The sequence below is a fragment of the Onychomys torridus genome, chromosome 12 (genome assembly GCF_903995425.1).
Source record: "Onychomys torridus chromosome 12, mOncTor1.1, whole genome shotgun sequence".
NCBI lineage: Eukaryota > Metazoa > Chordata > Mammalia > Rodentia > Cricetidae > Onychomys > Onychomys torridus.
Window position 1 is genome coordinate 25059122 of NC_050454.1, and position 27386 is coordinate 25086507.

The window sequence follows — 27386 nt, forward strand, 5'->3', positions numbered from 1 at the left end:
GTTATGATATTCACACACAGCTTGAGTTGCTTGAGTTATATCACAGCTCTCTGTGACCACCTGTGAATGAATTAGCCTGAGCAACTAAAGGGAATGTGAAGGTCAAATTTGGAATATTCTGAGACTATCAAACAACTTAATCACTAAAACATCCTGAGAAAATAATTTTGGAAGTCTTTTTAAGAAAGTGAAATCCTTGCCTTGATAAGAAAACACGAGAGAAAAAAGTTAAGAACCATGGTGTTTGGGGGATATTGTTTTGTTTAGTTTGTTTTGTCTGTTTTTTTTTTTGTTGTTGTTTGTTTGTTTGTTTGAGACAAGGCATTGCTATATTGCCCCGGCTGGTCTGGAACTTACTATGTAAAGAGAAAGCCTATAGTATCTAGTAATAGTGTGGCTTTTGTTCTCTTTGTGCCCATGTTTGTGAATCACTCTCAGAGAGGGATGACTAACTCATGGGAGAACCAAACCTCATCTTCAGTTTCAGCTCAGCACCAAAGAGTTCTTTGTTCCCCCGGCTTCTGAATGGGCTTACCACCACCGTGGAATTTTTCTAAAATTTTAGCAAAGATGTATGTGATTGGGTTATCATGAACTAAAAAGTTTACAACTTTCCCAGGTTTGCTTTAATACATAAAGTTCAAACTATTCTTTCTAATTCATAAATTAAAAAAAGCCTTCATAGTTGAAACTTCAAAATGAGTGGGGGAGGGCTGGTCTAGGTGAGGCTGTAGAAGGAAGCATGTTGATGAAAGCATGCTGTGCTGCTCCACATTGCTCTGCCTCCTCAGATAAGGAAGCATGCATGCTCTTAATTCTTCTCGCTTCTCCTTATCTTTTTATCTCTCTCCAACCCTGCCTATTTGTCTTCTCCATCAAACACACTTGTCTTAAGTTCAAGTGCCTCTATTCTGGTAGGCAGTTGATAAGCTGTTTAACATTTTGATTTAAATTGAACTATGAATGGACCATACGGGTTAGTTTGGGGCTCTCTGAAGTTTCTGAACTTGGAGGATGAACTCCAAAGAAAGCAATGGCTTTACTTAAGGGATGGCTCAATGATGAAAAAACTGAGGTAGTGTGGAGATGGCTGTCTCGGAAGGAGTTGCTTTGAGAAAGGCACACATAGCTGCATCACCTATAGTTCAACTGATCCATCTTCAGTTTTGTTCCAAGACCATTCGTGGGTCTTCTGAATGAAAATTACTTTCACGATAGCACTGTCTGTCCTCTTAACTCTCATCCTTTCCTTTCTAAGTGTGCTGTGGAGTTGAACAAAAACTCTGACATGTGATGTTCTTAACTCTCATCCTTTCTAAGTGTGCTGTGGAGTTGAACAAAAACTCTGACATGTGATGTTTGCAACACTGATGGCTCCATGTGCTTATGTATTTTTCTTTTAAAAGTTTATTTTTTCATCTCAAAAATGGCAGATGCCAAGACACATAATTAATTCTATAACGAAACACTTTGTGGTCCTCAATAATGACTTAATGATGAGAGGGGTGGGTTCTGAGGACAATATGTTGAAGAGATGTTGCTTTCACTCCTCTGACCCAGCACTGATTCATCTGAGGTGCCAGAGACACAGCAAGACAGAGTGCTGATTCCTACTGTGCATGAAACCATCTGAGCTAGTCAGTGTGTGAAGTCTGGTATTTAAAAGTAAAACAAGGGAGCACACCTACGAAACTCCATAACCTATAGAGTTACATCAAAAGATATCCACCTACAATAAACAGCTCTCACTGACCATATCAGAGACATCCCATGAAGAATCTTGTGAGTAGGGAGAAAGATCAACTGAGGATTTCACATACAGAGAGAAAATCTAAGTGTTATTCTTTATTTCTATATTTCTCAAGGGAATGCCACACATTAAGTATTTATTTAGTTGACACTTTTAATCGCTCAGTAATTTAATACAAATATAAGAAATGATACAGAATTAAATAACACATTAAAAGCATACCAAGTATATAAATATCCAATTCAACAATGAAAACAACTTACTCTTGAATTCCTAGGTCACTGCATAGAGACAGACGAAGCAAAAGGTACAGAAGACAACTTCACTAGTCTTGTCAAAGGGTTAGGAATGAATGGTTCACAATATCTTTAGGGCAAAGGGATTGGATTTCCAGAGTTGCCTTCTCTTTGTGAAAAGTTAAGTCACAGAAATAGGAGCTAAGGGAAAGAGCACATATACAACTGACTGCTGTACAGGAAATTGTTACGCATCTGTTTTCATAATATATTAATCCTTACAGTAGGTGGGATTTGGAATGTCCTAAAAGAGGGTGATAGTGTGGGTCAAGTGGACAGGGAAAGCATGCTTTTGTAAAGATGTGCATTACTGGCTAAGACTAACAATACTGCCTAAGTGCTATAAAAATAAGTTAGACGGACACGTTACAGTTGCCAATGTTACTTCATACTAAATTCTGTTCTATCTTCATCATAGTAACCCTCATAGAAGCACACGGAGAACAGCAGGGGGATCAAGGATTCTAGCAAGGCCAACAGTTAGCAGAATAGTAGCAGGTAGTAGACTAGATACTCAAACAACAGGGAAACACACTTGTGGACCTAAGAACAAAGCAGAGGTGGGAGACCAACAGAAAGGCAAAAGGTAGTCTCAGAAGTTCTTTGGACCCCTTCTGTTTTCTTCTTTTCATTTCTTCCTTTGCTTGGTCTTCATTTTTCTTTCTAGAATTCTATCAGGTTTCAGACTTACATGGCAAAGTATTTGGTCCCACTCCTTCATATTTTGTATGAGGACGAGGAAGCTCTGTGAGGTAAATTGACTACTGGGATTCTTTTTTCCCTCTGGTGGGAGCCCAAGTCAGCCTAAGTCTGCTAACAGCATGACACTGCATTGCTCTAAAGAAATCAAGTCCTACAACAGACCTGAGGCACACAACTTCCTCTTGGAATGCAAACACTGAGGCCCTAGGACAGCAGCAAAAAGTCAAATCCCTCACACGCTTGCTTCTGCATCTTTTGCTCTTTTTTGGTCCCACGCACGCACGGAGAATGACCTTTCCCCACCTGCTTTCCTTTCACGTCAGATTCAAGTAGACCAGGGAAAAAACTTTCAGGGTTCTGTATGATTTCTCTAGAGCTCTGGATGAAAGAGAGAGAAGTGTGTCAATGTTGGACATTTGTAATTTCTCAAGATACTTGAAGCAATTAACAAGAGGATTAAGAAATAGAAATCTCTTAGTGTACAGTTTTTCTTTTCTTTCACTGCCTTTTTTTCTCTTTCTTTTTTGTTGTTCTGTTTTTAAGGTAAGAGTTTCGCTCTGTAGCCTAGGCTATCCTGGAACTCACTGACTCATGTGGAGCCTGGAACAGTCTTGAACTAGTGATAATCTCCCTACCTCCTTGGTCTCCCAAGTGTTGGGATCACACACTGGCTGGAAGCAGATACTTCTGACCCAGTAATGGACTAGGGAATTACCTAAGATTACAAAGAAAGGCACATGTTTGAGAATGCCAAACAACCAGAGAGTGTCTCAATGAGACCCCTAAACTTCATTTCCTCTGGGTTGTAACTTGCTGGACATCAGGTTGGGAATACCCATTAAGTAGACAGAAATATTTTCAAGAGTTGTTAACTTTCTAGCACATAAAGTGGGAGGATTGCAGTCTCCCCCACAAGGAATGTATTTAGTGAGACCTGGAATTTAACCTCAGTACCTCCCTTCCTCTCTGTACTCTTAGGTCATTTTACTGGATCTTCCAAAATTATGCATATTTTAGATACCAACATTTTCAGCACCATTAGTTACCAATGGTTCATGAAGGCACTACCTTCCCCCTCAACATGGCTCAATATTTTAATATAAGTTAATTATTATAATAAAAGGAAAAGAGCAGACAAATATGCAGTAATTGATTTTTTTAATTATTGTACTTAACAGACATGAACTTACCCTGTCAGGTTGTTATCATACCATCTACTTAGTCTCAATGAACACTTACTTTACTGCAGATTACAGGGTCGGTTTTGGATGGGCAACCCTCCTTGGACCATGCTTCATGTAGGATTGTTCTAAAATCTTAATGGCTTTTCTCTTTTTAAGATTTCAAATTTGTAATTCTTTTTCTAGAGTTAAACTATCTCTGCTCTCCTCCGTGGCCGGCTTGTTTTCTGTTTCCAGGTCCTTAGTATGACCACTACAGAGAAGCTCTCCTCAGAGTATTTATCTTAAATAAGTGACTCCTGTTTCCCATTCATTATATGCCATATATGGTTTCCTCACAAATCCATTTTCACTTTTTCATCATTTCCTTATCCACTAGTTCATTTATGGTTTCTCTGTCTGAGATATATATATATATATATATATATATATATATATATATATATATATATATATATTAATAAATAACCAGCCTTCCCATCAACCTAGTCCCTTTCCCCAAAAAACAACAACTCAGTTTAACCAAAGTAATTCCACATCTTCAAAATGAAACAAATTACATTTCCAATATCTAGAACTCAATGTTAGGTATCATAAACTCATTCCAGTATGTGTAAATTTCTGCCATATATACCTCTGTCTTCTCTCCCTTTACATCTTATCTTGCTCCAAACTTTTCTAAACTTGCTGGTGAAATTAATACCATGTGCTCTCCCTTCCAATCACTCCCACTCCTGTGTTCAAATCAATTTCTGAATTCTGATTCTTCAAACCCAGCTTGCTGGAATCCTTATGTCTTTTTCTCTGTTCACCTTCTTGAGTTTTCCTCATTTTTATAATTTGTGCAACTGTTGAAAATACACATTGATAAAACCAAAAAGGACCACAGACTTAGTAATAACAGAAACCAGCACTTATTGGAAACTTACTATGACACAGTGATGTGAATGGAGCTTTAATGATGTAGGCCAATGACTAAATTGATGGTAGCTTGAAATTAACCATAATGAAAACATTTGTACAAAATAATTTGGCAAAAGCAACTCTACCAGCTATTGCCTAAGCTAGTGCCGATTTTTAGCATTTTCTAATTGCATACATTTCTTTTAAAATCTACACAGCATTCTTATAATTATAGTAATTACTCCTACTTTCTTAATACAGAGAAAGGAGCATAGAGATGTTGAATGGTTTGTCCAGAGGTAGCTAGCTACCTTATAAAGAAATCGGACTTTATTGGAATCACTAAGTAAGTAGTTATAGTTGCAAATAAAACAATGATTGACCAGAAAATAGCCAATTTTGCGTGTCATTTATAATCTCCTTTGCTAAAATAGACAGTCAAAATATTAAACTATGGAAGACAGGAATACTACTGTAGAATTATTTCAAGCAGCATGAAATGAATTTCAGTTAGACCGAAGTATGAAGTCCAAAGCCCTAGTGCAATTCATGATGAGTCTAGTAACAAGGTTGTAAATATTCTCATTATAGAAAAAGTTTAAAGTGTAATAAAGAAGTTCTAGTCCTTAGCTTGATTTAGCCCATTCCACAATTTGTACATACATTCAAAGCATGGTATTATATGTTACTTAAACAGTTTTGTCTGTCTAAGAAGTAATATAAATATTCAAGTTGAAATTATTAGTACACATATTTTTTTGAAGATGAAAAGCCCCAGTAATATTTAGTAAAAATAAATAATCTTCAAAGGACTTACAAAATACAAGGCTAGCCTTTCCTCTTTGTTGTATAAATATGAAGGGAAAGTTATACATTTTACAAACCAGGGACCACAGAGACTCTTAGAATCGGGAGCACTTAGAATCAGTCATGGTGAGTTCCGTCTGGTTTGTTTACTAAAATGAGAAATAGCCTGTACTGTGGTGCTCTCTGATCTATAGATGCTTCCATCATATTCTACTGTGGAATAGAAGATTGTTGTGAAATATTATTTTAATATATGTTATGTTTTTTTATACTGTGGAACATTTGTTAAATGGTGCAAAGATATGCTGCATTCTCTTATATTGCATTTGTTTACTCTGTGAAGCTGTGTTACTGTGCCTGTGTAAAACACCTGATGGTCTAATAAAGAGCTGAATGGTCAGTATCAATGGAGGAGAAAGGATAGGTGGGGCTGGCAGGCAGAGAATAAATAGAGGGGGAAATCTAGAAGAAAAAGGGAGAGCAAGAGAATCAAGGAAAAGAGGCTAGCCAGCCAGCAGCCTCACAGTCAGTCACAGAGCAAGAGTGAAAGTAAGATTATAGAAGTAAGAAAAGGAAAAAGACCAGAAGCAGAAGGTAGATGTGATAATTTAAAGTTAAGAAAAGCTGGCAAGAAACAAGCCAAGCTAAGGTTGGGCATTTATAATTAAGAATTATAATTAAGCCTCTGTGTGTGTGTGTGTGTGTGTGTGTGTGTGTGTGTGTGTGTGTGTGTGTGATTTATTTGAGAGCTGTGTTGTGGGCCCCCCAAAAGAGTTAAAAAGAGTTAAAAAAAAAAAACCAAGAACATTTTGGCATCCAATGTGGGGCTAGAGTAAAACAAACAAACAAAAAACAACCCCCCTACACACCAAACAGAAGTTTGTATTAAAGTTGTAGAAAAAAAAATCTCCAAGAGGACATACCTCTACCTATTACATTGAGGTGTGTGGGTGTTACAGAGAGACAGAGAGAGAGAGAGAGAGACAGACAGAGAGAGAGAGAGAGAGAGAGAGAGAGAGAGAGAGAGAGAGAGAGAGAGAACGAGTGAACACAAGCATGGAATTTATTAGTCCTGTGAGGTTTTATTTAAAGAGTTATATTGTATAAGGGCTGTTGACAGCAATTGAGGCTTATTGGTAGGGTTTATAAAGAGTTATAAAGAAAATACTCAGGTTCTTGAAATCTACAATGGCCTCATAACATTATTCTCTCAATGGTGGAGACACAGAAATCTTCATATTTTTTTCTGTTTAGATTGTCTTTAACTATATATCCCAGGCTAATCTTAAAATTGAAATTATTTTGTTTTATTATTTCAGTTGTTGACATTACATACATGTGCTGTCTTGCCTAGTCAGAAACTTCCATCTTATTAAGTTACAATAGATGGGAAAGACCAGTTTGGTCCTGTGTAATATCATGATGTATGGCGCTGAGTGTAATATTATACTTCGCTCTTACAGAGAATCCAAGTGGACTTACCTATGACTAAGATAGTAGAGCTAGTCAGAAATACTTGCTGCTGTGAGGGGCATATGAATAGAGAAAAGCAGGAAGTAGGTCAGAATTGAGGTTCCCATGAAATGTGCCAGTGTTGGTAATGTTACAGTTAGTGATGATTAATAAAGAACAGAAAGAAGAAGTTACTGTTTTATGTTAAAGACTTGAAACACAAAAAATAATTTTGAAAAATATTGTAAACAAAGTTTTTTTTTTCATTGGAGGTGGATGAAGCTTGAATGATAAAGCCAAAGTGATGTGTTCAGAGGGTCTCACCATGTTTTGATGTTCTTTGATACAGCATTGCCTTGAACAAAGCTGAGGCTAAGGAATTGTGGGTATTGGATGTTCATACTCCAATATGAAGCCAGGCAACAACTTCTCTCCACTTACTTCATCCTGTCTTTGCATTTGTGGTCACATAACAGGGATATTCTATACCATTCCCATCCTTAATTTGGGAATGCGGGAAGGTAATAACCTTACATAAAAGAGAGGTTTTTCTGTGAAATGTAATTACCGGCCAGAGTCATGGACAGGCCTACTGTGGCCACACATGTTTTTATGAGGGTTGGAGGGAGGCAGGAGAGCCAGTGAGAAACTCAATTTGAGAATGACTTAAGTGGCCATCACTATCTCTGTAGATGTAAGGGGGTATAAAAGTAATGGATGAGGTTAGTCTGAAACACATGGTTAAACACAGGAAATAAATTTCTTCTAGAACCTGCAGAAAGGAAGATACAGCCTTGAAGACACTTTGACTTTAGCCCAGTGACTCCTGTGTGGGATTTCTGACCTAAAGCCTTGTAGGAAAATGAAATATTGTATATAAGTCACTATGTTTGTGATAATTTGATAAAGAAACAACAGAAAACACAGTATTTGTTTTCCTTGGCTAAGTCATTTGTGTACTTTTGTAAAGTAATTCAACCTACTCAACCTCTTCAGTTTAAAGAACATAAATGTGGCTTCTCTAATAATGTGGATTAGAAGTATGGATCTGTTCAGCCAAGCTTCAGGGTGTAGCAGACTGTACAGGTGAGAGGCATGACAGTTCCAAAGAATGCAACTGGTTATCGGCACGAGGGAAAGAATATCAGCTAAAATTCAAAACAACACCATTAGAGGATTACTAAGCTTAAAATTTTTCTAGTCCTTGTTATTTCATTAATTTGTCTAATAAATTACACTAATGTGGACAGGTGATTTCTTAAAAAACATCCCCATGGCCAAACAGCTAAGGAGATGGATATCCATTTGAGAACTAAACTACCATTTAATTACAATGTAGAAGATCAAGATGTCTTCACTCCTGGAGATGTTCTTGACATGGAGTGGAACTCAGAATTTAGGTTACTTATGTCAAGATGACCTTAGGATGTTGGAGGACAGCAAAGAATAGTTCCATGCAAGGAAACCTAGGCTTTAAGAGTCTGGTGGCCAAGAAATTAGTGATCAGATTATATCATGCCATTTTAGAATGATGAATGGTAGTTTTACACATGAAAAGACATAATTTTTAAAAAAGGCTTGGAGTACCTCTTTCCCTGCAATGCTAACCAGAATAGTTTCTTTAAAGGCTCCTCATTGCTTTACTCATATGGAGTATCATATTCCTTCCTAGGGCTATAAAGATTCTGGGATGGGGTAGGGATTCTCACTCACCCAGCCCTTTAAGCTGGAGAGCACGAGCATAATCTTTTAGCAACAAAGATCTAATTGCTTTATCAATAAATGTTCTTTGGATTTTCTTTCTAACGAATGGTGAATTTTATCATCACCAGTTGTTCACTGAATATCTTTGTTCCTTGACGTAGTAAGAGCTTAAAATTAGAGTCAGCATATGCTCCTATCCAGGAAATGGTGAATTATTAATATGATTATTATATATTACCAAAAGCCCATTCAGAGCTCAGGTGACTAGTAAGTAAAGGAAGTCTAGATAAATGTAAATATTATGTGGTTAAAAATATACCTTTATATGAAATAGCTAGCACTTAGAAAGTGAAGTCTAGAATATATGTCTCACACGAGTGTCTGTGTTCTTTTGTTTCCAACCCAGTCTTCAATCAATCAAATCAAGGAAAATAGCTTAGCAACTCAAAACAAAGAGTTGTAACACATAGCAATCTGCTCCAAAGAGGACACAAAATTTCATTCATTGTTGCCTGTTGAGAAATGCAAAACTGTTCTCACCCTCATATTTACCTTTATTGTCCTATATAGAGAAGGCATGAATTTACATCATTGAGTTTTACTAGAAGGAATAATTATGGGATGGTAGAAAATTTCTCTAGAAAACTCCAAATTCTTTCCCACTTTCTAATTCAATAATAAAACGTTGGAATCAGGAAAACAACAGAAAGCAAGCATGTTCTTTAAAGGCTTCTTGGTCTCATAGGGGTAATAACTGTGATGATCCTTCTAGGAATGGTGTAGAGGGTGGCCTAATAACTACCATATGTTCCTCCAGGGCACAGGGTACAGCGGGAAAGGGAGCACAGGACATTGTCCTAAACTGTACAGAATCACAAGAAGAGTATGAGGTAGGCTGGCCTCTATGCAAAGGCAACAGCAGTTATTACAGATTCCCTCTCTGGGAAAACTAAATTTATTTGCACTTTTGTGGACAATGGATTGTGATTGGGATCCAAAAATGAGTTTTGTTTTGGTCATTTAGCAAACAAATGTTGGCCTAACTGAACACATTCTTACTGGCTACTGAGCCCTCCATGAAAATGAGTCTGTTCAGATTCAGTAAGTACAAGTGTCATTAACTTTTCTCCTTATCTTCCTTCAAAGCCCCCCCCACACACACACTCACACATACATACACACAACCCCCCACACATGTTCAGTTCCTCTTTCTCATTTCCTCTTGCAGGTTCATAGCACGGGTTTTTGGGTCATTGTGTTCAGAACCCTAAAGCTAGTATTTGCCTAACTGCATTTCCTTTCATACCTAAAAGTTTTATGACCTCAAAAGATGAGAGGAAGAAAAAGTGAAAAGATAGAAGTAAAGGTGGGCAGGATGAAAGGCACAATGCTGAGCTGTGACTCACCTTAAAAACTTAACTACCAAAACTCATTGCATGAAAAAAAAAATGGCAAACATCACTATATTCTTTGACTTTTTTTTGTTTCTCACAACTTTCTGCATAGCTTAGAATTTGGTTCTTTGTGAACCAGCATTTTCTTGGCTCTGAGAAACTGAGCTTTCAAAATAATTGACACTGGTTTTAGTAGTTTTAAATATGCAGAATCAAATCCTATGGCTGTTAAAAGTTCTAAAATCTTAATAAATTAAGTTACTCAAAATATAAACATTTAGAGAAACTGACTGAGTGGCCATATGTCATGTCAACATTTGTCAACAAATGGCAATCTGAGTACTCACAAGGTTCAACATGAGCAGGGGTATTCATTTTTTAAAGTGAGGCAAAAGTTGAACACAAACATAAATAGCCTCTTTTTGGCATTTAGCAATTGTATTCCTCAGAAAATATACAACTTGCTTAATGAACCAGGAAATATTATTTTGCAAATATCCCTGTCTAGGGAAATTTATCTTGGGATTAAACAGATATAACTTAGTCAAAATGAACTTTAAGAAATGAATTTGAATATTTTAGACCTTTTTGTTTGAAACACAGAACAGTTTACAATGAATGTAACTGACAGCAGGAGCTCCTTCCCTGTCAGGAAAGGGGTTGGGACCTTCTCTGAGTTAGGACAGGGTCAGGAGAGCAGCATTCTAGTTCTAACCTGCTTAGGAGAACTGCCCATGGCCTTGGAGAAGGAGGCTGGCTTCCCTCTCTGGGCTCCCATTTCCTAATTGAAAAACTAAAGTGTTTGAATAAATAGAATCAAAGAGATTTCTGCCTTTGATATCATGGGGAGAGCTTCATGTTCTATGGCTTATGTTTATATTACATGAGATTGTATGATCCATAATCTTGCAGATGGAACAAATCCTTTCATCTACTTTCTAAAAATGGTCTGTGATATGCTAGCCTCATTGCTTATTTTGTAAATTCATATGAATTGATCTGGTATTGATTTAAGAGTTAGGCCCTGGAGGAGATGGGAATAGAGGTGAGGGGGTGGGGGGAAGGTGGGAGTGGGGGCGGGAGGGGGGAGGACTGATGTGTAATTTTTTAAATTTAAATTAAAAAGATTCAAAAACAAACAAACAAACAAACAAACAAATAAATAAAGAGTTAGGCAAGATAATATGATCAAAAAGTTGTGAGGACAGGAAAAGTAGTCCATGAAACATAAAATGAAAAGGAAAAGAAGGTAGAATTTGAAGGATATTTTTGGTTGTGAGCCTAGCCTTTAATGGCTGAGCCATCTCTCCAGCCCAACGGATATTTTTAAATAAAATTCTAAAACATCACTAAAAACCAACATTTGTTCTCCTTCCTGACCCTGAAGTTCTGTTATCTGAGATGGAAGAAACTCCCATGTTACCCCTTCACCCTAGGAAGTTCCCACTTCAAAACAAACGAACAAAAAAAAAAAAATTGCAGCTTTGTGCTTAATAATAGGTTGTGCACAGCCTTCAGAAAACAAAGGAATTTAATTCTTTCTCAAAATATAGCTCATTTCTCTTGTGTTAGTGACAATCTTATTTTGTGATGCCTTATATTCTCTAAAACTTGGCTGACATTCATGAGGTACTGAGTTACAGTAAGAGGAAGAGAACTGGGAAAATATCTTTGAAAATTTATTCATGCTAGTTCCATATATTTATTCATTTAATTCATGAACATTTATATATATATGTTGTGAAGTTGCGGAAAATGTTATGAAGGGATAAAGAGAAATTCCCAGCCTGGAAAGGCAGGCGGAATAATATGAAATACCAACTAAATGTGTGAATTACTTGCATATTGATAGTGTTTGAGGCATATTATATGTATCATATATGTATTATAGGAAGTGCTACTTAACGAATGATGGTATGAGGCAATTTCAGACTCTTAATTGGTCTGATGGCTTGTGGTTGCCATAAAATGAGAAAAGTTTGGCCTTATTAACTGCTGGAGAGGTCCCTGTGTGGATGCCATATTCCTTTATTTAGCTTTACCAGATCAAACTGTGATCCAATTAATATTTTCCTACTATCTTCCTGAGAACTCTTACTCTTAACTGATGAGATAACCTTTCAAATATCCTGGAAAATGAAAAGCAGAAATGTTCACTTGCGAGACAGTGAGCTTAGAGCTTTTCCTAAACAGCATCAACCTTTATGTATTTTATCAACAAATAAATGTAACAGCGCTGTTCCCCCTCATTCATCTATTCAAACAATCCCAAATTATTACAAAGGAAAAAAATATTTACCTTATTTCATCCTTTGCATCCCCTGTGACGATTCCCCTCGCTCCTGATTTCGGTGGCGTTTCCAGTATAATAAGATTGAGATCAGGACCAGAAGAATCACCAGAGAGACAATGCTTAGCAACAGTGGAACTGAAAACCAAAATCCTGCAGGGAGCAAGGGGAGAAAGGAAGAAGGGAGTCACTCAGAAGAGGAGGCCGCTAAGGCAAAAAGTGAGAAAGCCACAAAGCCACAATTATCATGACTTTTAATGACAAGTGAGCTCTGACCTAAAATTACCCTAAAAACATACCTAGTTATGTCTATAGCCACAACCTCATAGGATTTGTAAAACATTTAGATATTAGTAACAGCCAGCATACTTCATGCAGTTACATATAATAGGATTTTTGCCAATGTCCACTAGTTTAATCCTGAAAACATTCCCAAAGTTAAATGTTATTAATATCTTACAGACTGCAAAATGAATCCAATCCTAACCTGGGAGGCTAACTTTGCTCAATACTAGGGTAGAAAGTATAAGAGCCAAGGCTTAGTCAAATCTTTTTGCCTTCAAAACTCATACTCTTTGCCATAGGTTGCACTAAGATGACATGTGTATTAAAGAAAAATTTAAATATGCTGGCAGTTATCAAGGGAAAAAATCATGAATCCCATGACGCCCATCATTGGAAGCAATTCATTCTATGTTTTATTGCATTTCTTCCAATCTATGTCCTCATTACTAAATCTTTTCCCAGGATGGCCCAATGGAGCGCAGCTAAACTCTGGTTCCCTGGTGTTGATAACACAAAGTGAAAGGAAGCATCTAGCATCTTCCCTACAGCAGAATTTTTACAACTGAACTGAAAGCTTTTGGATTTGTCTCATTTCCATGATTTCTAGAGCCGCATGTGGTGTTCTTAGCATCCTCAGTAAAAGTTCACAGAATAAACAAATAGTGTACAAACAACAGCCAACATTTCACATCATGTAAGTCCAACTCAGAATTCTTGGAAAAGAATTTCCTTTTTCAGGTCTTGTGTCTCAAGGACATTTGCTCTTGACCTTGGCTGATCCTAAAACTGTCTTCACAAAAGTCCAAATGCAACACCCAAGCCTTTTTGCCCAAAATTGACCTAAATACCCAATTTCTAACTAGCCTTGAGTTTTTGGGGAGCCCAGATACTTGTAGGAGCTACTTCCTGGAGGCTATGGCACAAGAAGGCGACATAGCCAGTTCTTCCAGCTTGGATTGATTGAAACATGCCCCTATACAGCTGCCATCATTTTAGGATGCTTATCATCATGTGCCAATTCCAGAGCTAGTGTTTCAAAACTACAGAAAGTCATGCCTGTCAAGTTCTTCACTCTGAAATCAAGCCCCCTATAGTCATGTACACATAATTCTCACATCTTGTATCCATGAGTTCCAGAGAGAGTCATTTGGAAAGGATCATCCAAGAGACTAGAAAAACATATGAATAGTAAACAGTTTCTCTTGAAAGAGTGATGGCTCTTCAGACAGGGCCTTTTTCTGTGAAGGTTATCCAAAGATTTCAACACAGATGTGAGGTCTTCTAGGATACCTTTGTAATTCTCCAGAATTATCTGAGAACTCATATCCTTCGCCTTTGATACTTTCATGGTCTAGTGTGGCTTTCTTACTGGAGTACTGAACACACAGTTTTGTAATTGCCTAGAAAATAGTTCCATGTTGCTAGGTATATAAAGTAATATGATGTTTCCCATCTACCCTTTCTGGTAATTTTTCTTTCTGAAACTTCAGTTAGCTGTTGTATAGTCCAAAAATATATAAAAGAATCCCAGAAAGAAACAATTCACAAATTTTAGCTCATGTGCTATTTATTTCAAGTAATGCAATCACATTTCACATCACTTCATAAAGGATGTGAATTGCCCAGTGTATCTACACTGTGTGTACTAGCCTTCTGTTAGTCATGGAGTAGCTGCTTTGATTTTCAGATCAATTGTTTTTTCACTGCCATGCTTATATTCAATGTTTTTCTTAAAGGTATTCTAAATACAAATGTTTATTAAAGCAGATTGCTGTAATTGTGTTTTCTTAATTGGTGTTTGTTGATCTTTTAACATGCCTAATTAGAGAGTCAACTTAATTATGGGTAGGTATGTGTGTGTGTGTGTGTGCGCACGCGTGCGTGTGTGCATGTGTGTGTGTGTGTGAGTGTGTCTGTGTGTGTGTGTGTGTGTGTGTGTGTGTGTGTGTGTGTAAAACATATAGTCCAATACTCTGCAGCTTCAAGCAACTACTGGAGGTCTTAGAATGTCGCCGCTGTGGATGGGGAGACTGCAGAACAACTTGCTTTATTTGCTCCTTCAGTTCTTTCTACACTTGCCTCATTCTCTCTCTAACTATGGTCTTTGCTGAGCAGTTGAAAGTCTATGAAGAACATTACCATCTTCCCGGTGCACAAACACAGAAGCACCCATCTCCCTTGCCCACCTTCTCTTACCTTTGTCCAGAGACTGCTTGTAGTCAATCACGGTCCCCAGGTATAAAACCTGACAGATCACTTCCTTCCCAACCTGATTCTTGGGGTCTTTGACCCGGAGGATGCTGGTGACAGATGTGGTCCCATTTGAATGGACGTGACTCTCAGTACTATTCTCAATTCCTGTACCGGTGCCCTTCCAGGCGATGGCAGGGGCTGGGCGGGCAGTCGCAGAGCAAGTGATGTTTAGGTGGTCTTCAAAATAGTTGTAGTGAAGGAATACTATGGGCTGTACTGGGACAAAAGAAAGAACACAAGGCCTGCCATCAGCTAAGAAGCACCTCGCCTGGGATCTGCCTTTTCCCACAGGGATGAGGGAAAGATCCTTCCAGAAAGACAGTGGAAGCCAGACAGAGAAGATGACAGCAGCAGAGTCCAAACCTTTCATGAGAAATGCCATGTCTGTAGTTTGTCTCTAACATAACTGGTTAGAGAGAGACATGAAGACAGGAATTGATATTTTCCTCCTCCATGCAGTGTAAGTCTAATGATTCTGTATCTTATGTGTGAGCAATATCTCCTAGTAGGTGTTTCTCAGGAATAATTTGACAGTATCCCCTAATTAGCACCTCTCTCTATGTGTGTACTCTGCATCTATCAGAAGCACCAGGCAGGGCACAGCTTCCGGAGCTTGTTGTTTAGAGAAAAGGCCATATTCTGCAAAAAGCTGAATGAGACAGAGAGGAAAATGATTTAAACAAAATAAAACAAACAAAAAAAAACACCAAAACATGAAAAAAGGCTTGGATGGAAGGCATACCTAAAATGCAAACTAGAAACTCTGAGTTCCTAATCATCTGACAAAGTAGGGAAAATCATTTTAAAGAGGAAGATAGAATATTCCCACAGGTTTCAACCTGTTCTCTTTGTAAAGGCCTCCCAAGCTCATGGCTTCATTTCCGTGGGAATGTAGACTTTATTTCTGCCATCCTGTACAAACCAATCCTTGTGCACTTGGCTTCAAAGCCCACGAGTTAATTAGAAGCCAGTGGTAAGTGAAAGCTTGTTTGTGTGTGTGTTCAAGAGACAGTTTAGATCACAGTAGCTGGGGGAGTGGAACGGTAGGAGGCTGCCCAAATTCCAAGCAGCAGTAAGTGCTGGGAGAGAGAAAAGTCAGGAAAAATGAATGTGATATTTATGAATATGATAGAAAGGTTGAGAACAGGACTTCCAGTTTGGAGGTTAGAGAGAAAAAATGAGAAGGAGAAAAAAAAACACTATAGAAAATAAAAAGATACAGGAAAGAGAAAATATGAGAAGCCAAAAGGAAGGAAAAGAAGACAAGAAGGAGGGAGTGAGGAAAGGGTGAGGAGGAGATTGAAGCGGGTAATGGGAGAAACATACAGGCAGAGAAGTGGAGATCAAGAGGAAAGCCTGTTTTACTACTGAGGGGGCCTACATAGACAAAGTAAATAAAAGTCCCTCACCCACATTTCTCTTACCTAGTGAACCCCCTCCTTTCCTCTGGCCAAGTCTCTTAGCATGCTTAAAGCCTTGCTTTAATATTTATAATGACTCTGACAGGGTTTTCTTCTCCCTCCTAAAACTACCACCTCCCATGGTATGTCACAAAGTTATCCTTAGTCCCACTTCCCAAGGCTTCATCCCAGCCAGGGGTCAGCAACAAGGAAACAATCTCACCATATTAAGCCTGGGAGGGGCTTAAAGAATGCTTTGTACCCTGTTATATTCTCAGTGGCATCAGTCCATTATGAAAAGCCTCTGCTGGCTGTGCCCTTTGTAATTTTGAAACAGCTTCCTTGAACTAAAACAAGTCTAGGTTAGACTAATCTGCCTCTGCCATGAGGTCCAGAAATTGTCAGGGGCTCTAGAGATAACACATCGCACATTTACCTTCCAAACACCGAGTCAGAAAACAGATCACTGCTGTGGAGAACTTGTTGCCCACATCATTGTCTTTGATTTTGGTGACAGCAAGACCCCAGAGAGAAGATAGTTCCAGCCAAACACTTTATTGCAGTGCATAGAGCTCTCCAAATTTTGTGATAACAGCTACAGGAGGCATGAAAGGCTAAGTGCCTTCTAGTGAACCTGTCCATGCTTCTGACACAAAAAACTCAGGCACTACAAGCACATTCCCAATGCTACTGGAAATAGTATTTCTGAAAAGGTGAGAATGTATTCTCAAAGATTCTCACCATAGAGGGTGAGGCAGGCTGTTCCTGAGATCTTCCCAGAAAGAAAAGTGTTGAAGAGACACATGTAGCAACCCTCATCATCCAGTGTTGTGTTCCAGAAGGTGATGCTTGTGTTCCAGAGTCCCAGCTCAGTGATGTTTACCCTGTCTTTATATGCAGGTTGGACTACAACCCCATGGGCTTTGCTGTAAGTGACCATGTTTTCTGGGCTTACAGCTTTCTTTTTCTGCCATGTCACAATCAAGGGTTCCTGGGATAGTTTCAGAGAACATCGTAAGGATGCAGGTGTGTGCAGCAGCTTTCTTTCATCCTGGGTCACCACTTCCACTATAGAACAAAAAAGAACATTTCTATTTTAGAAGCATATTACATACAAATACACACACACACACACACACACACACACACACCACAGAGAAAGGGAGCCCCACAGAGGGGCTCAAGCTCTGGAAAGCAAGACTGAGCACAGACATACAAGGAGAGTGATGGAGAGGATGATGCTCTGAGAGGTTTGATGTACCCAACATGATCAAGAGATTTTGACACTCAATTGATAATCTACATATTCCCTATTTTCATTAGATGTTATGGCAATTATTTCTTCTATGCAATGCAGGCCACTTATACATGACAGGTGACAATGTATTAGAGTCCATGTAATAAGAAATAACCAACAGCAAATTACCAAGCATTTGAGGAAAAGGATATAATAAAAGAGAAGTAATAAATGCTATACCCAATAACTCACATCAAATGAATCCAGGCATCATAAATCAATAAGCATTCTGGCATGAATATGGGTGAGTAAAAACAACAATGTAAATGGTAGAAATTAGAGATCTGGAGAACAGGAACTACAAAATCTCAACAAACTGTTCAACTTAGCAGAATGGCTACCACTGCATGAGGAATTAGTAGGCCAATTACAATAGCAACTTATAAATCCATAGTCATAATATTAGAGTTTTCTATACATCTCTCAGAATCTTCAATTCCATAATATTAAATCATTAAGGCAAAAAAGCAAGTATCATATAGAAAATTTAAAAATATGTTTACATGTGGCTTCATATTTAATTTGAAAGTACTAGATTTATATATACATCATATGTTTTTATATGTATGCATATATATTGCTCAGATATGTATATTACTGAGAGAATGTATAATCTTTTCAAAGCACATATAAAGTATTTCCCTAACTGAACTTGCAGTTTACTCTTTCTGAACATTGTCTACTCTACAATAAAACTCCTAATCCTTTTGAACTCTAATTACAGCTGAACTCATAGCAAGACTCATAAATTATCATAAGCAAGTAGTAACCAGAGCATAATGCACTAAGCGTCTATAAAACTTGATAAAATACTTCTCTGATGGACAGATTTGATACTAACTACATTCACTGGGAACCAAAGAGATGGAAAATGAGTAGATGCCTACTTTTCCAAACCCACTCCTTCCCCCTTTAAACAACAGCAGGGAATGAAATAATAAAATGACAGACAATGTGTAGACTTGTTCAAAACCTATAAAATTTATTCTTTATGGGTAACCAAAGAGAAGAAATACTAACAAGTCTAAGCAGGAAATAGAAGGCCATACAAACATCCCCTAGAGATTCAGAGAACAAGAGGACATGGCAGTCAATATACCCTGGACCACTGAGTGTTATCTAGCTGGTAATTTGATGATGGGAACCCCTTAAAGGTAAGGGATGTTCTGCAATGCAGAACTCATTGATGAGGTTGAGGTGCCCTGAAAACTTTTGGAGATTTTACATATTGGAAAACCAAAAAGTGTTGCTTTTAGAATGCAGGATGGAAAGGAGATCAAAACTAGAGTTGAACATGTGGGTAAGCCTCTGCTTGACTTCAGAGGATCTCCCTGAGTGGAAAAGTATTCTTCAGTGCTTGTGTGGAATCCTTTTCCACTCTGCTCCTCAGTCAGGAAATCTCTCGTGGATATGGTGGGTGTGAAGCCTACAGTCCTCCACGTACAGTGCCTTCCCCAGGATGCTAATGATGAACGACATCACACCAAAAGTGATTAGAAACAACAAAACTAGCATAACTTGAGCAGTGTCCCCCCTTAAACAATAAGAAAAAATAGGAAATCCAGAGAAGGTGGTACAAGCATGTTTTCTGAATAGGAGATAATGTAAGCTTATGCACCCCTGAGGGTTAGTATTTTTATACATTTTACTTTCTGTAAAAAGTGGATAAACTCAATTTTAGGGCTTGCTTTTCAGGAAGACTATATCTGTTCCTTCACTCTAAATATTCCAAGATCCTTAAAATCAAGTTCAGGGAATTGTTTTTCAAGGTTCCCTCCCCACTCAGTTCTGTGGGTGAAAAACTGACGTCATATTTCACTTGGGAGGGGATGTTTTCCTTAAGTCTGGTTTATCTACTGGAACAGCTTCTGAATTCCAGTTGTCCCAATCCTTTGAAAACAAGAGCGTGGGAAGTGGGCAGAACCACTCCCACTGTCCCAAGGCTGATGGCATGCTCCAGAATTCATGCAAATGAGTGGGCTAGCCTAGCACACACAGGAGTGGCCAGCCTCCACCCCAGAGTGTCTCCGGGTGAAGAACTGAGCATTTTTACCTTGAGCTGTGCACAGCGCTACGGCTGCCATGCCCCAAATCAGGCTGTAGGTGGAGAGATGGCAGATAGGTCTCCTGAACACCTAAAGACAGAAAGCAAATGATAGAAATGGGGGTTGTGTTGGGGCAGAGGCGGGAAAGCGTCCTTGTCATACCTATTTCAGGAAATGGTAAAGTCCAAGTGTTTACCCACCAGAGTTATGTGGAAACAGAACCCAAGGCTATAAATGGACTAAATAACAGAGTACTCAGGATGTGGGGAGGAAAAAAGCTACAGTGTGGCTCTTTCATCGCCCTGGCAGTGTGAGCCTATCATTTAAAGCTACCACTGTCAAGAGCAAAGTCTCTGACACACAAGCTCTCTGGGCCAAACTGCCTTAAGCTTATAGAGAAACATACATGAGATGCGGATGCCAGACAACTTAGCCTTCCCAAATAATCAGCTGCTGTTAATATTAAGGTCAAAACACAAAAGGAAAAACACTTTTCAGAAACACATGATTGCCTTTGGATTTTGCTGAGGGAGACTCTCCTGAAAATGTAACCAAGTTTTTAAATACTTAGAAACTAGTATTAATATTAACTTTGTTTATTCCTTCATTGCTTTACTTTTCTGTATTTGGCCAGGAATCCCTTGCCTTGATGGATACCCCAGCACTATATATGGGAATTTTATTCTGGGCATTGCCTTGCTAGAGACAGAATGTACAGATGAGCTGTCCATTATGGTTGCCTCAGAATCATTTCACTGTATCTGAAGTGTGCGCATTATAAGGGATACAAGCAGAAGGTGGATGCTTTTCTATATTTTTAGTTAATTCATTGTGTGTGTGTGTGTGTGTGTGTGTGTGTGTGTGTGTATACACGCATGCGCTCATGTGCTCATGCACAATATGGATGGGGGGTTGCATGTTATCCCATATGTGCGGATGTCAGAGGACACTCCATGGATTTGATTTCTTCCGTTTACCTTTATGTGAGTTTCAGGGACTGAACTCTTGTGCAGCAAGTGTCTCAACACACTGAGTCATTTTGATGGCTATAATTCTGTGTTTTTTACACTGAAGTAATGTAAGATATGCCAATTTCCTCTGTAATTTTCATGGACTGAATTTCATTTTTATTTCACATTGCCATTCCAACTGGAGGCAGAAACTTCATTTCAATAAATGTTGTACCTTCTTTGTCCACTCAGCCTCCCACCACCCCAACACTCCACAAAGGCCCCCATCTCTGGTGTTACATTTGCACTCCAGGAACTCATGGGGGCTTACAGCACACCAAGCTACAGCATGGGGCTTCCAGATTTCCATTACAACCATTTTCTACCTTGTGTTCACTGAGATAGCCAGATAGCCATGTTTCCTTCAATCCCCAAGGCCATCCTTTGAACAGCTACTTACTGCTTTAAAGGCAAACTGCAGTTCTCTCATGTTCTTGTAAACTATCCCAGTTGTCCTTTTGCTGAGCAAAGGAAATTCATTAGTGCTCTCTCTAAGTGCCTGTGGCACTCACTCTGCTATGCTTGACCCTGTCTTCTTTTGGATCTCAAGACCTCTGCATGGGTTCTGTTTGTTATTTCCTGCTGGTGGTGGTGGGTATAATGGACCTTCTTTCACACATGCTGGTGTCTTGCCATAGACTCTAGTCAGCCCTTTTCTTTTCCCAGTCTGGAAAACACTTATCTCCCCAGTGTCAGAAAATCTGGTTCTTCCACTACCATGAAATTCTTCAAGTCTTTGTGGAATGAACTTTCCCCTCCTCTTTCAGCCTGTAGGGTTTTATAAGCTTGAATGTCTAGTCCATTGTTATTGCAAAAGTTTGTTGACTGAAACTTCTCTGTGATAACATTCTTCTTCTAAGGTAGTAGGGACATGATTGGTTTGAAAGACCAGAGGACAGGAATAAATGGATTAAACATCTATGAGATAAATGTATCGAAATATATATTTATTTCAACTTTTACTTTGCCTTAGGTGACTGAACTTCTAGTGATCATAAAACTAACATTTATTGAACTCATTATGTACCTGGCACTGTTCTTAGCACTTGAGATCAACTACTTCACCCAACACTTCAAGGGCCTATGAAGAAGGTGCTGTTAATATCAATGCTTGCACAGTGAAGAATGTGAAGGAGAGATATTAAGTGACTTTTCTCAGGTAACATAGTTAGGAAGTAGTAGAGGCAAGACTCAAACCCAGGCAATGGCTAAAAAATTCACAATCACAACCACACTACTGTGCACAAAGCATTGTTGGTTTTAGAAATTAGGCACAAATATAAAATTATTTTGTACTGTCTGTCTCAACACCATGATTGTGTAGATTATCAAGCTCCTGCTGACTTGTCAGGATAAGATGACCATGTTTAATGGTGTTTCCAGAGCCAAGCAATCTGACAGCCATTATGAAATTGGCTAGAAGTTCCCACCTGATGCCTCATGGAGTCCTGCATGCCCATTTCCTATTGTTGGTAGCTCAGCACCTACACACATACTCTCAGACCTCATATTGCTGTGTCTCCTCCTTGCATATCAAACTCTGCCTTACCAGCCCTTCAATCTTTTCAAATTGCCAAGTTCTTTTGTACATCTTCCTTCTGCCTAAAATGTTCTCAATTGAAAGAATCAATGGAGTAGATGGTTAATAACTCTATATATGACGGGAAATTAATCATCATTTCATCCCATGAAGTGTTTCTTCTGGACTTTATCTTCCAGGCAAGAAAATTTCACTGGCTGTCACACACTTCTCCTTCTCAGACATTTAATTAGTCACTTCATACAATACATTCTCCCATGTGAAGTCCTTGCTTCTTGTTCTAATACCTTGGTCTCATCTCATGTAACTGGGTGTTTTGTCCTGGTTCTAATTGAATATATTTTCAATTCTTTTTATTAGCATAATTACTTGTACAGAAGGATAGGTTTCACTGTGAAACTATCATACATCTTGAACTGAAACTTTGCCAATACTTCTTTCATCATCCATTGAGCTTGATTTATGCAAGGCACTGTGACAGGTGCTTTGGAGATAGATAAAGCAGATAGAGTCTCCTACTCTAATTCAATTTATATATTTATAAATATTTATATGTTATTAAAGTAATCTTCCTTAAATTCTTCTTTACATGAGTTGCCACTTTCTTTTTTCATTTTTATTTATTTATGAGATTTTCTCTCTCTCTCTCTCTCTCTCTCTCTATATCTATATATATATATATATATATATATATACATACACATATATACATACATACATATAGACATACATACATGCATACATATATCTTCTCTATATGGGAATATATGTATAGATATCCCTAGACTTTTCCCCAATATTTTGGTTACCTGCCTACCATTTCCCTCCACCCTTCCAAAGACTGTCAATCTCTTCCTTCTTCTTTGTGAGTGGGAAAATCTAATACTGCAGTATGGTTTGCTAGTTTTGAAAATACCTCTCACAGAGGGCACTGGGTTCCTGGATTTGGGACATAGACTTTGTACATAGAATCAGTCTGTCATTTGACTCTTTTTTGCCCCTTGACCAACATGAATGTCAAAATTCATCAAATCCAGTTGTGTAAACAGGGTATTTTGACCACATTATCCTTGCTGTAGCCTATTGCTATAACAAACCCAGAATGGACATCCCATTCTGAATATAATATTATTAGTCCTTGCTTAGCCACATCTTCTGCAACCATGGTAAACTGAAGCTTATTTCTAAACCATTGGACCAAAACCACTTAGATAGCCATAATTTGGGGTTTTGAATCAGGGTGGCTGTCCAAGGATGGTTTATCATCTGAGGGACTCTCTTTTCATTCTCAAGGTGTGCCTGAACTAAGTCCAGCTTTTGCCATGTCTTTTAGATACAGTGACTTCTAGAGTTCATTTTCCACACCACCTCTAAAGTGAGGCATTCTCGTTGCCGCAATATGTCTCGTTGTCTTATGATATCTCTTTTCCTCTGGGCTTTGGGTCAGATGGTAGAGGAACAGAGTAGAGTCTTTTTGAAATGAGCCATGGTGGGGTGGGGTGAAATAGAATACCATGTAGCTTAAACCAGCCTTGAATTTGCTATGTAGCCAATGATATCCTTGAACTATGAATCCTCCTGTCTGTCTTCTGAGTACTGGAATTACTGATATGTGCTGCCACACCCAGCCCTAGGAAAGATGTGTTTGAAGATCTGGAGATAATTTCAATCTGCTACAAGGATTTCTATTCCTTTCACTGCCCAGTGGGAGCACCCCAATTTTAATGTTCTCTTACTTTCCACTGTATGGAATTGTTGTTTTGGGTCATGTATTCCCTCTTACAAAATATCCATGACCTAAAACTTAATGGCTTAATGGAGAAAGTGTTACTGGGAGAAGTGACACACCAAGTCGAGACATCTGGCATGTCACAAGCTTTAATCTCATTACGTAAACTTGAGTTTTCCTAACCAAGTGCCTTCATAAGTAGAGGCAGAAAATTAACTGAGAAAGACCAATACTGTCATCCTTCCTCAACCCAGGTAGCAAAAGAAGCCTAGTTATCCTGGCCAGGGTCTATGGTTTAGAACAAAGTATGTCTAGCTTTTTTCCTAAGGGCCAATTGTACCCTGTAGGTAGTTTTGTGTGTGTGTGTGTGTGTGTGTGTGTGTGTGTGTGTGTGTGTGTGTGTGTGTGTTGGGGGAGAGTGATAGGCAGAGAAAGAGAGAAAGAGAACTGTGGCATTACAGTCAGGGGGATGTGGCTCTGCCAGCATCCACTGAAAGTGCCATGGACCCTGAACCTTTATCACAGTCCTTCTCCTGGTATTCCTGGTGATCTTTCAAGATGTATGCCCTGAAAGAGAGGGGGTCTCATCCCTATGGCCATCTCCAATGCCACTCCATACCTGAGTGCTTTACAATCCACACCTAGGAAGCCTCAGTCTCTCAGATGTGCTGCCTGTACCCTACAGGAAGACATAAAGGTGTATGTGTTGATATCCATCTATATGGCATGGTTGGGTTTCCTAACATTCTTAAGGCTACAGGAAGTTAAAAATCCTATTGTCTGAGTGGGATGACTATTTGTTTGCAAATGATTATGTGCATGGACAATTTGTTTTGTGACATTCAAGTGTATCATGAATATGCCATGACTACCACCTTGTGACTCCTCTTGACTTCATTGGTTTAAGGTTTACAACAAGTCACTACCCTTTGGGAAGTTAAAGGTGATGAGCTTCTTAAAAGGATGCAGCCTCTACAATACCCACTCTGCCTCCCCATTTTCATGCTCACAGACACCCCCTTCAAAAGGGCATTAGCTCTGAAATGCCTTAGGGACTTCTGGAAATCTTTCTTTCTATTGCTGAGACTGTTCTCCATCCTTCCTTATTGTGTAGGAAAACTCAGCACCAAAAGGGTCAATACATTTTACTTTACCTGAAGGAAATCACAGGGACAGATTATGGTGGGCTATTTCTACAGCATTGTTTTTACCTATTATACCTTTCTCTCACAATGAAACCCAAGCCCTAGCAAAGGCTGAAATAAGAAAATTATTATCTGGCTTTTGTAGTGAAAAATAACTGTGTTTTAGGATAAGAGAGAAAGCAAATGCACATGTAAGACTGAGGAGTGGGTCCTGGGGATGGTGTAAAACAAAAACACAGATCCTGGGGGGTAAAGAATCAAGAGTGAGGCTTCTCTGTTAGAAATCCACATCTCATTTATTTATATTCTCCTCTGGTTCATGCAGGCTAATGGCAGCCTTTCTGTTTCCCAGAGAGGGAACATAAATTGCTGCGTGGTAACCAGGGCAGACCCCAGCCTAAAGTGAATCCTATATATATCAGGTAAGACACATTATTAACCTCTCTGGAGCCTGGGGGAAATGACAGTGCTAATCTCAGGGTTAAATGGAGCATAGGTAAGAAATTAAAAAATCACAATGTTTCAATATCTGAAACTTCTCATTGCTGACACGTTATTACTGTGGAAAATTCCACACCTGACATCATGTGATGGTCATAGTCACCAAAAGTAACTGTGTAATCATGACATTATCTGAGCATCTGTATATAAGATCTACATGAAATATGAATGAATGTCCTGCTTAGTCTTGGGTCCCACTTCCAGGAGATTTCATTGTGCAGTTGCAAATATTAAAAAATCTAAAGCAGCATTCTGAATGGTAAAGATCCTAGGAGCCTATCTGCTGCAAAAAGAGCAAATCAATGCTGCTTTCATATCGCAGGGTTATGGTAACAATTCCACGGTTGAAATACCAGTACAGTGCCCAGTATTTAACAGATGATAAAAGATTAACCAATCATGAATTGACTTGAGAGTCCAATTATGAAGACAAAGAAATCCTACTATAATTCTCACCGAGAAGGTGGATGCTCATTACAGCCTGGGTCTTACCTGTCACCTACGCACCTCCTAGGTGTATAGATTGCTTTTTCCCTATTCTTTCTAGGTCTGAATTTGTATCTTCATTACAGCCACAGGAACTTGAGGGAAAAAATGAACCCCCCTGCCCATTTATTAGTAAAACAGGAAAGCGATTCCTGGTTTAAAGATTAAGAGCATCTGCCAGGCAGGAAACATCAGCTCTCACACCACCATTCTCCTTTGTTAAGAAAGGTAAAGCAAAAATCGGCCTGTGATCTTGCCAGCCCTATGAAAAACAGTACCTTGGGGTTATAGTTGCGTTTAGATTTTCACCCAATTCTACCAGTTTCGCGTGTATAAAGAATGGGGCGTATGCCCATCCATCCTTTTTAAAATTTTCTGTCTTGTAAACAGTACTGAAGACTCAAAATGTCGGCCCCCTCTAAATATCCTGGCTTTTTAACACAATCACGGAGCTGACAACCCTTATGGAAGGTTGCTGCAGCACAGATGCTTCATGGCTTCCCCGGCAAGGGCCAAGAATGCAGCAAGAAGCAATTTCACTAGGCTATACCCCTGATGCAGATTAAGGACCAACACAGGCAAAATACTCAGTGCTACCCCTCCCCTTCTGGGAACCATGGAGCACTGGCCGTGTTTTCTTTGCAGTGGGCCTGCAGCTAGGAGCAAAGCCGCCCACCCAGTGGGATCCGCGATCCTGGGCTTTCTCCCGGCCCATGTCCACTTAAGGCAGTCCCAAGTCCCGGACATCTTTTCTCCAAGGAACAGATTCTTGCGCCTCCCTCCCTGGCTCCACGCGCTCTCCCGAGAGCCAGGGGTTCCAGAAATCGCTTTCCGCCCTCCTTCTCATCCCAGATTCCACTCACCAGACTGCCCATTGTTGCTTTGGGCGGCAGCTAGACACCAGCTTCTTGGGGTCTGAGCTCCTCCACGGTGGAAGGTATCGCAGCAACACCTGTCAGCAGTGGTACCACCATTCAGCAATTCAGCGCAGAGCCCCTTCTCCGGCACACGCAGACTCTAAAGCTCCTCCGGTAAAGACACGCCCTCCGCCTCCCCCACCGCCCCATCCTGTCCCCACCCCCGCCAAGCACGGACCCAGGCTCTCGCCCTTGCTAAGAGTAATTGAGAAAAAAAAAACGTGGAAATATATATTGTTTTCGTTTCGATTTATTTATTTTATTTTGTACGTGAATGAATACTCTGTCTCCACACACGT

General features: G+C 39.1%; 1 protein-coding gene across 3 annotated transcripts; it reads right to left on the reverse strand.

The window, feature by feature from the left end:
- Positions 1–1825: 1825 nt before the first annotated feature.
- LOC118594023 (OX-2 membrane glycoprotein) lies at positions 1826–27215 on the reverse strand. Of its 3 annotated transcripts, XM_036203774.1 has the most exons (6): positions 27034–27215; positions 19768–19849; positions 17159–17485; positions 14961–15233; positions 12489–12632; positions 1826–3126 (listed from the first exon to the last, which is right to left on the reverse strand). In XM_036203774.1, exons 1-5 carry the CDS (start codon positions 27043–27045, stop codon positions 12490–12492), a joined length of 837 nt encoding a protein of 278 aa, XP_036059667.1. In that variant the 5' UTR covers positions 27046–27215; the 3' UTR covers positions 1826–3126; position 12489. The 3 variants fall into 3 exon arrangements, with proteins under 3 accessions (XP_036059667.1, XP_036059669.1, XP_036059668.1); XM_036203776.1 differs by lacking the exon at positions 19768–19849 and having other exon boundaries at positions 27034–27175; XM_036203775.1 differs by lacking the exons at positions 19768–19849; positions 27034–27215 and having other exon boundaries at positions 14961–15228; positions 17159–17313.
- Positions 27216–27386: the final 171 nt, after the last annotated feature.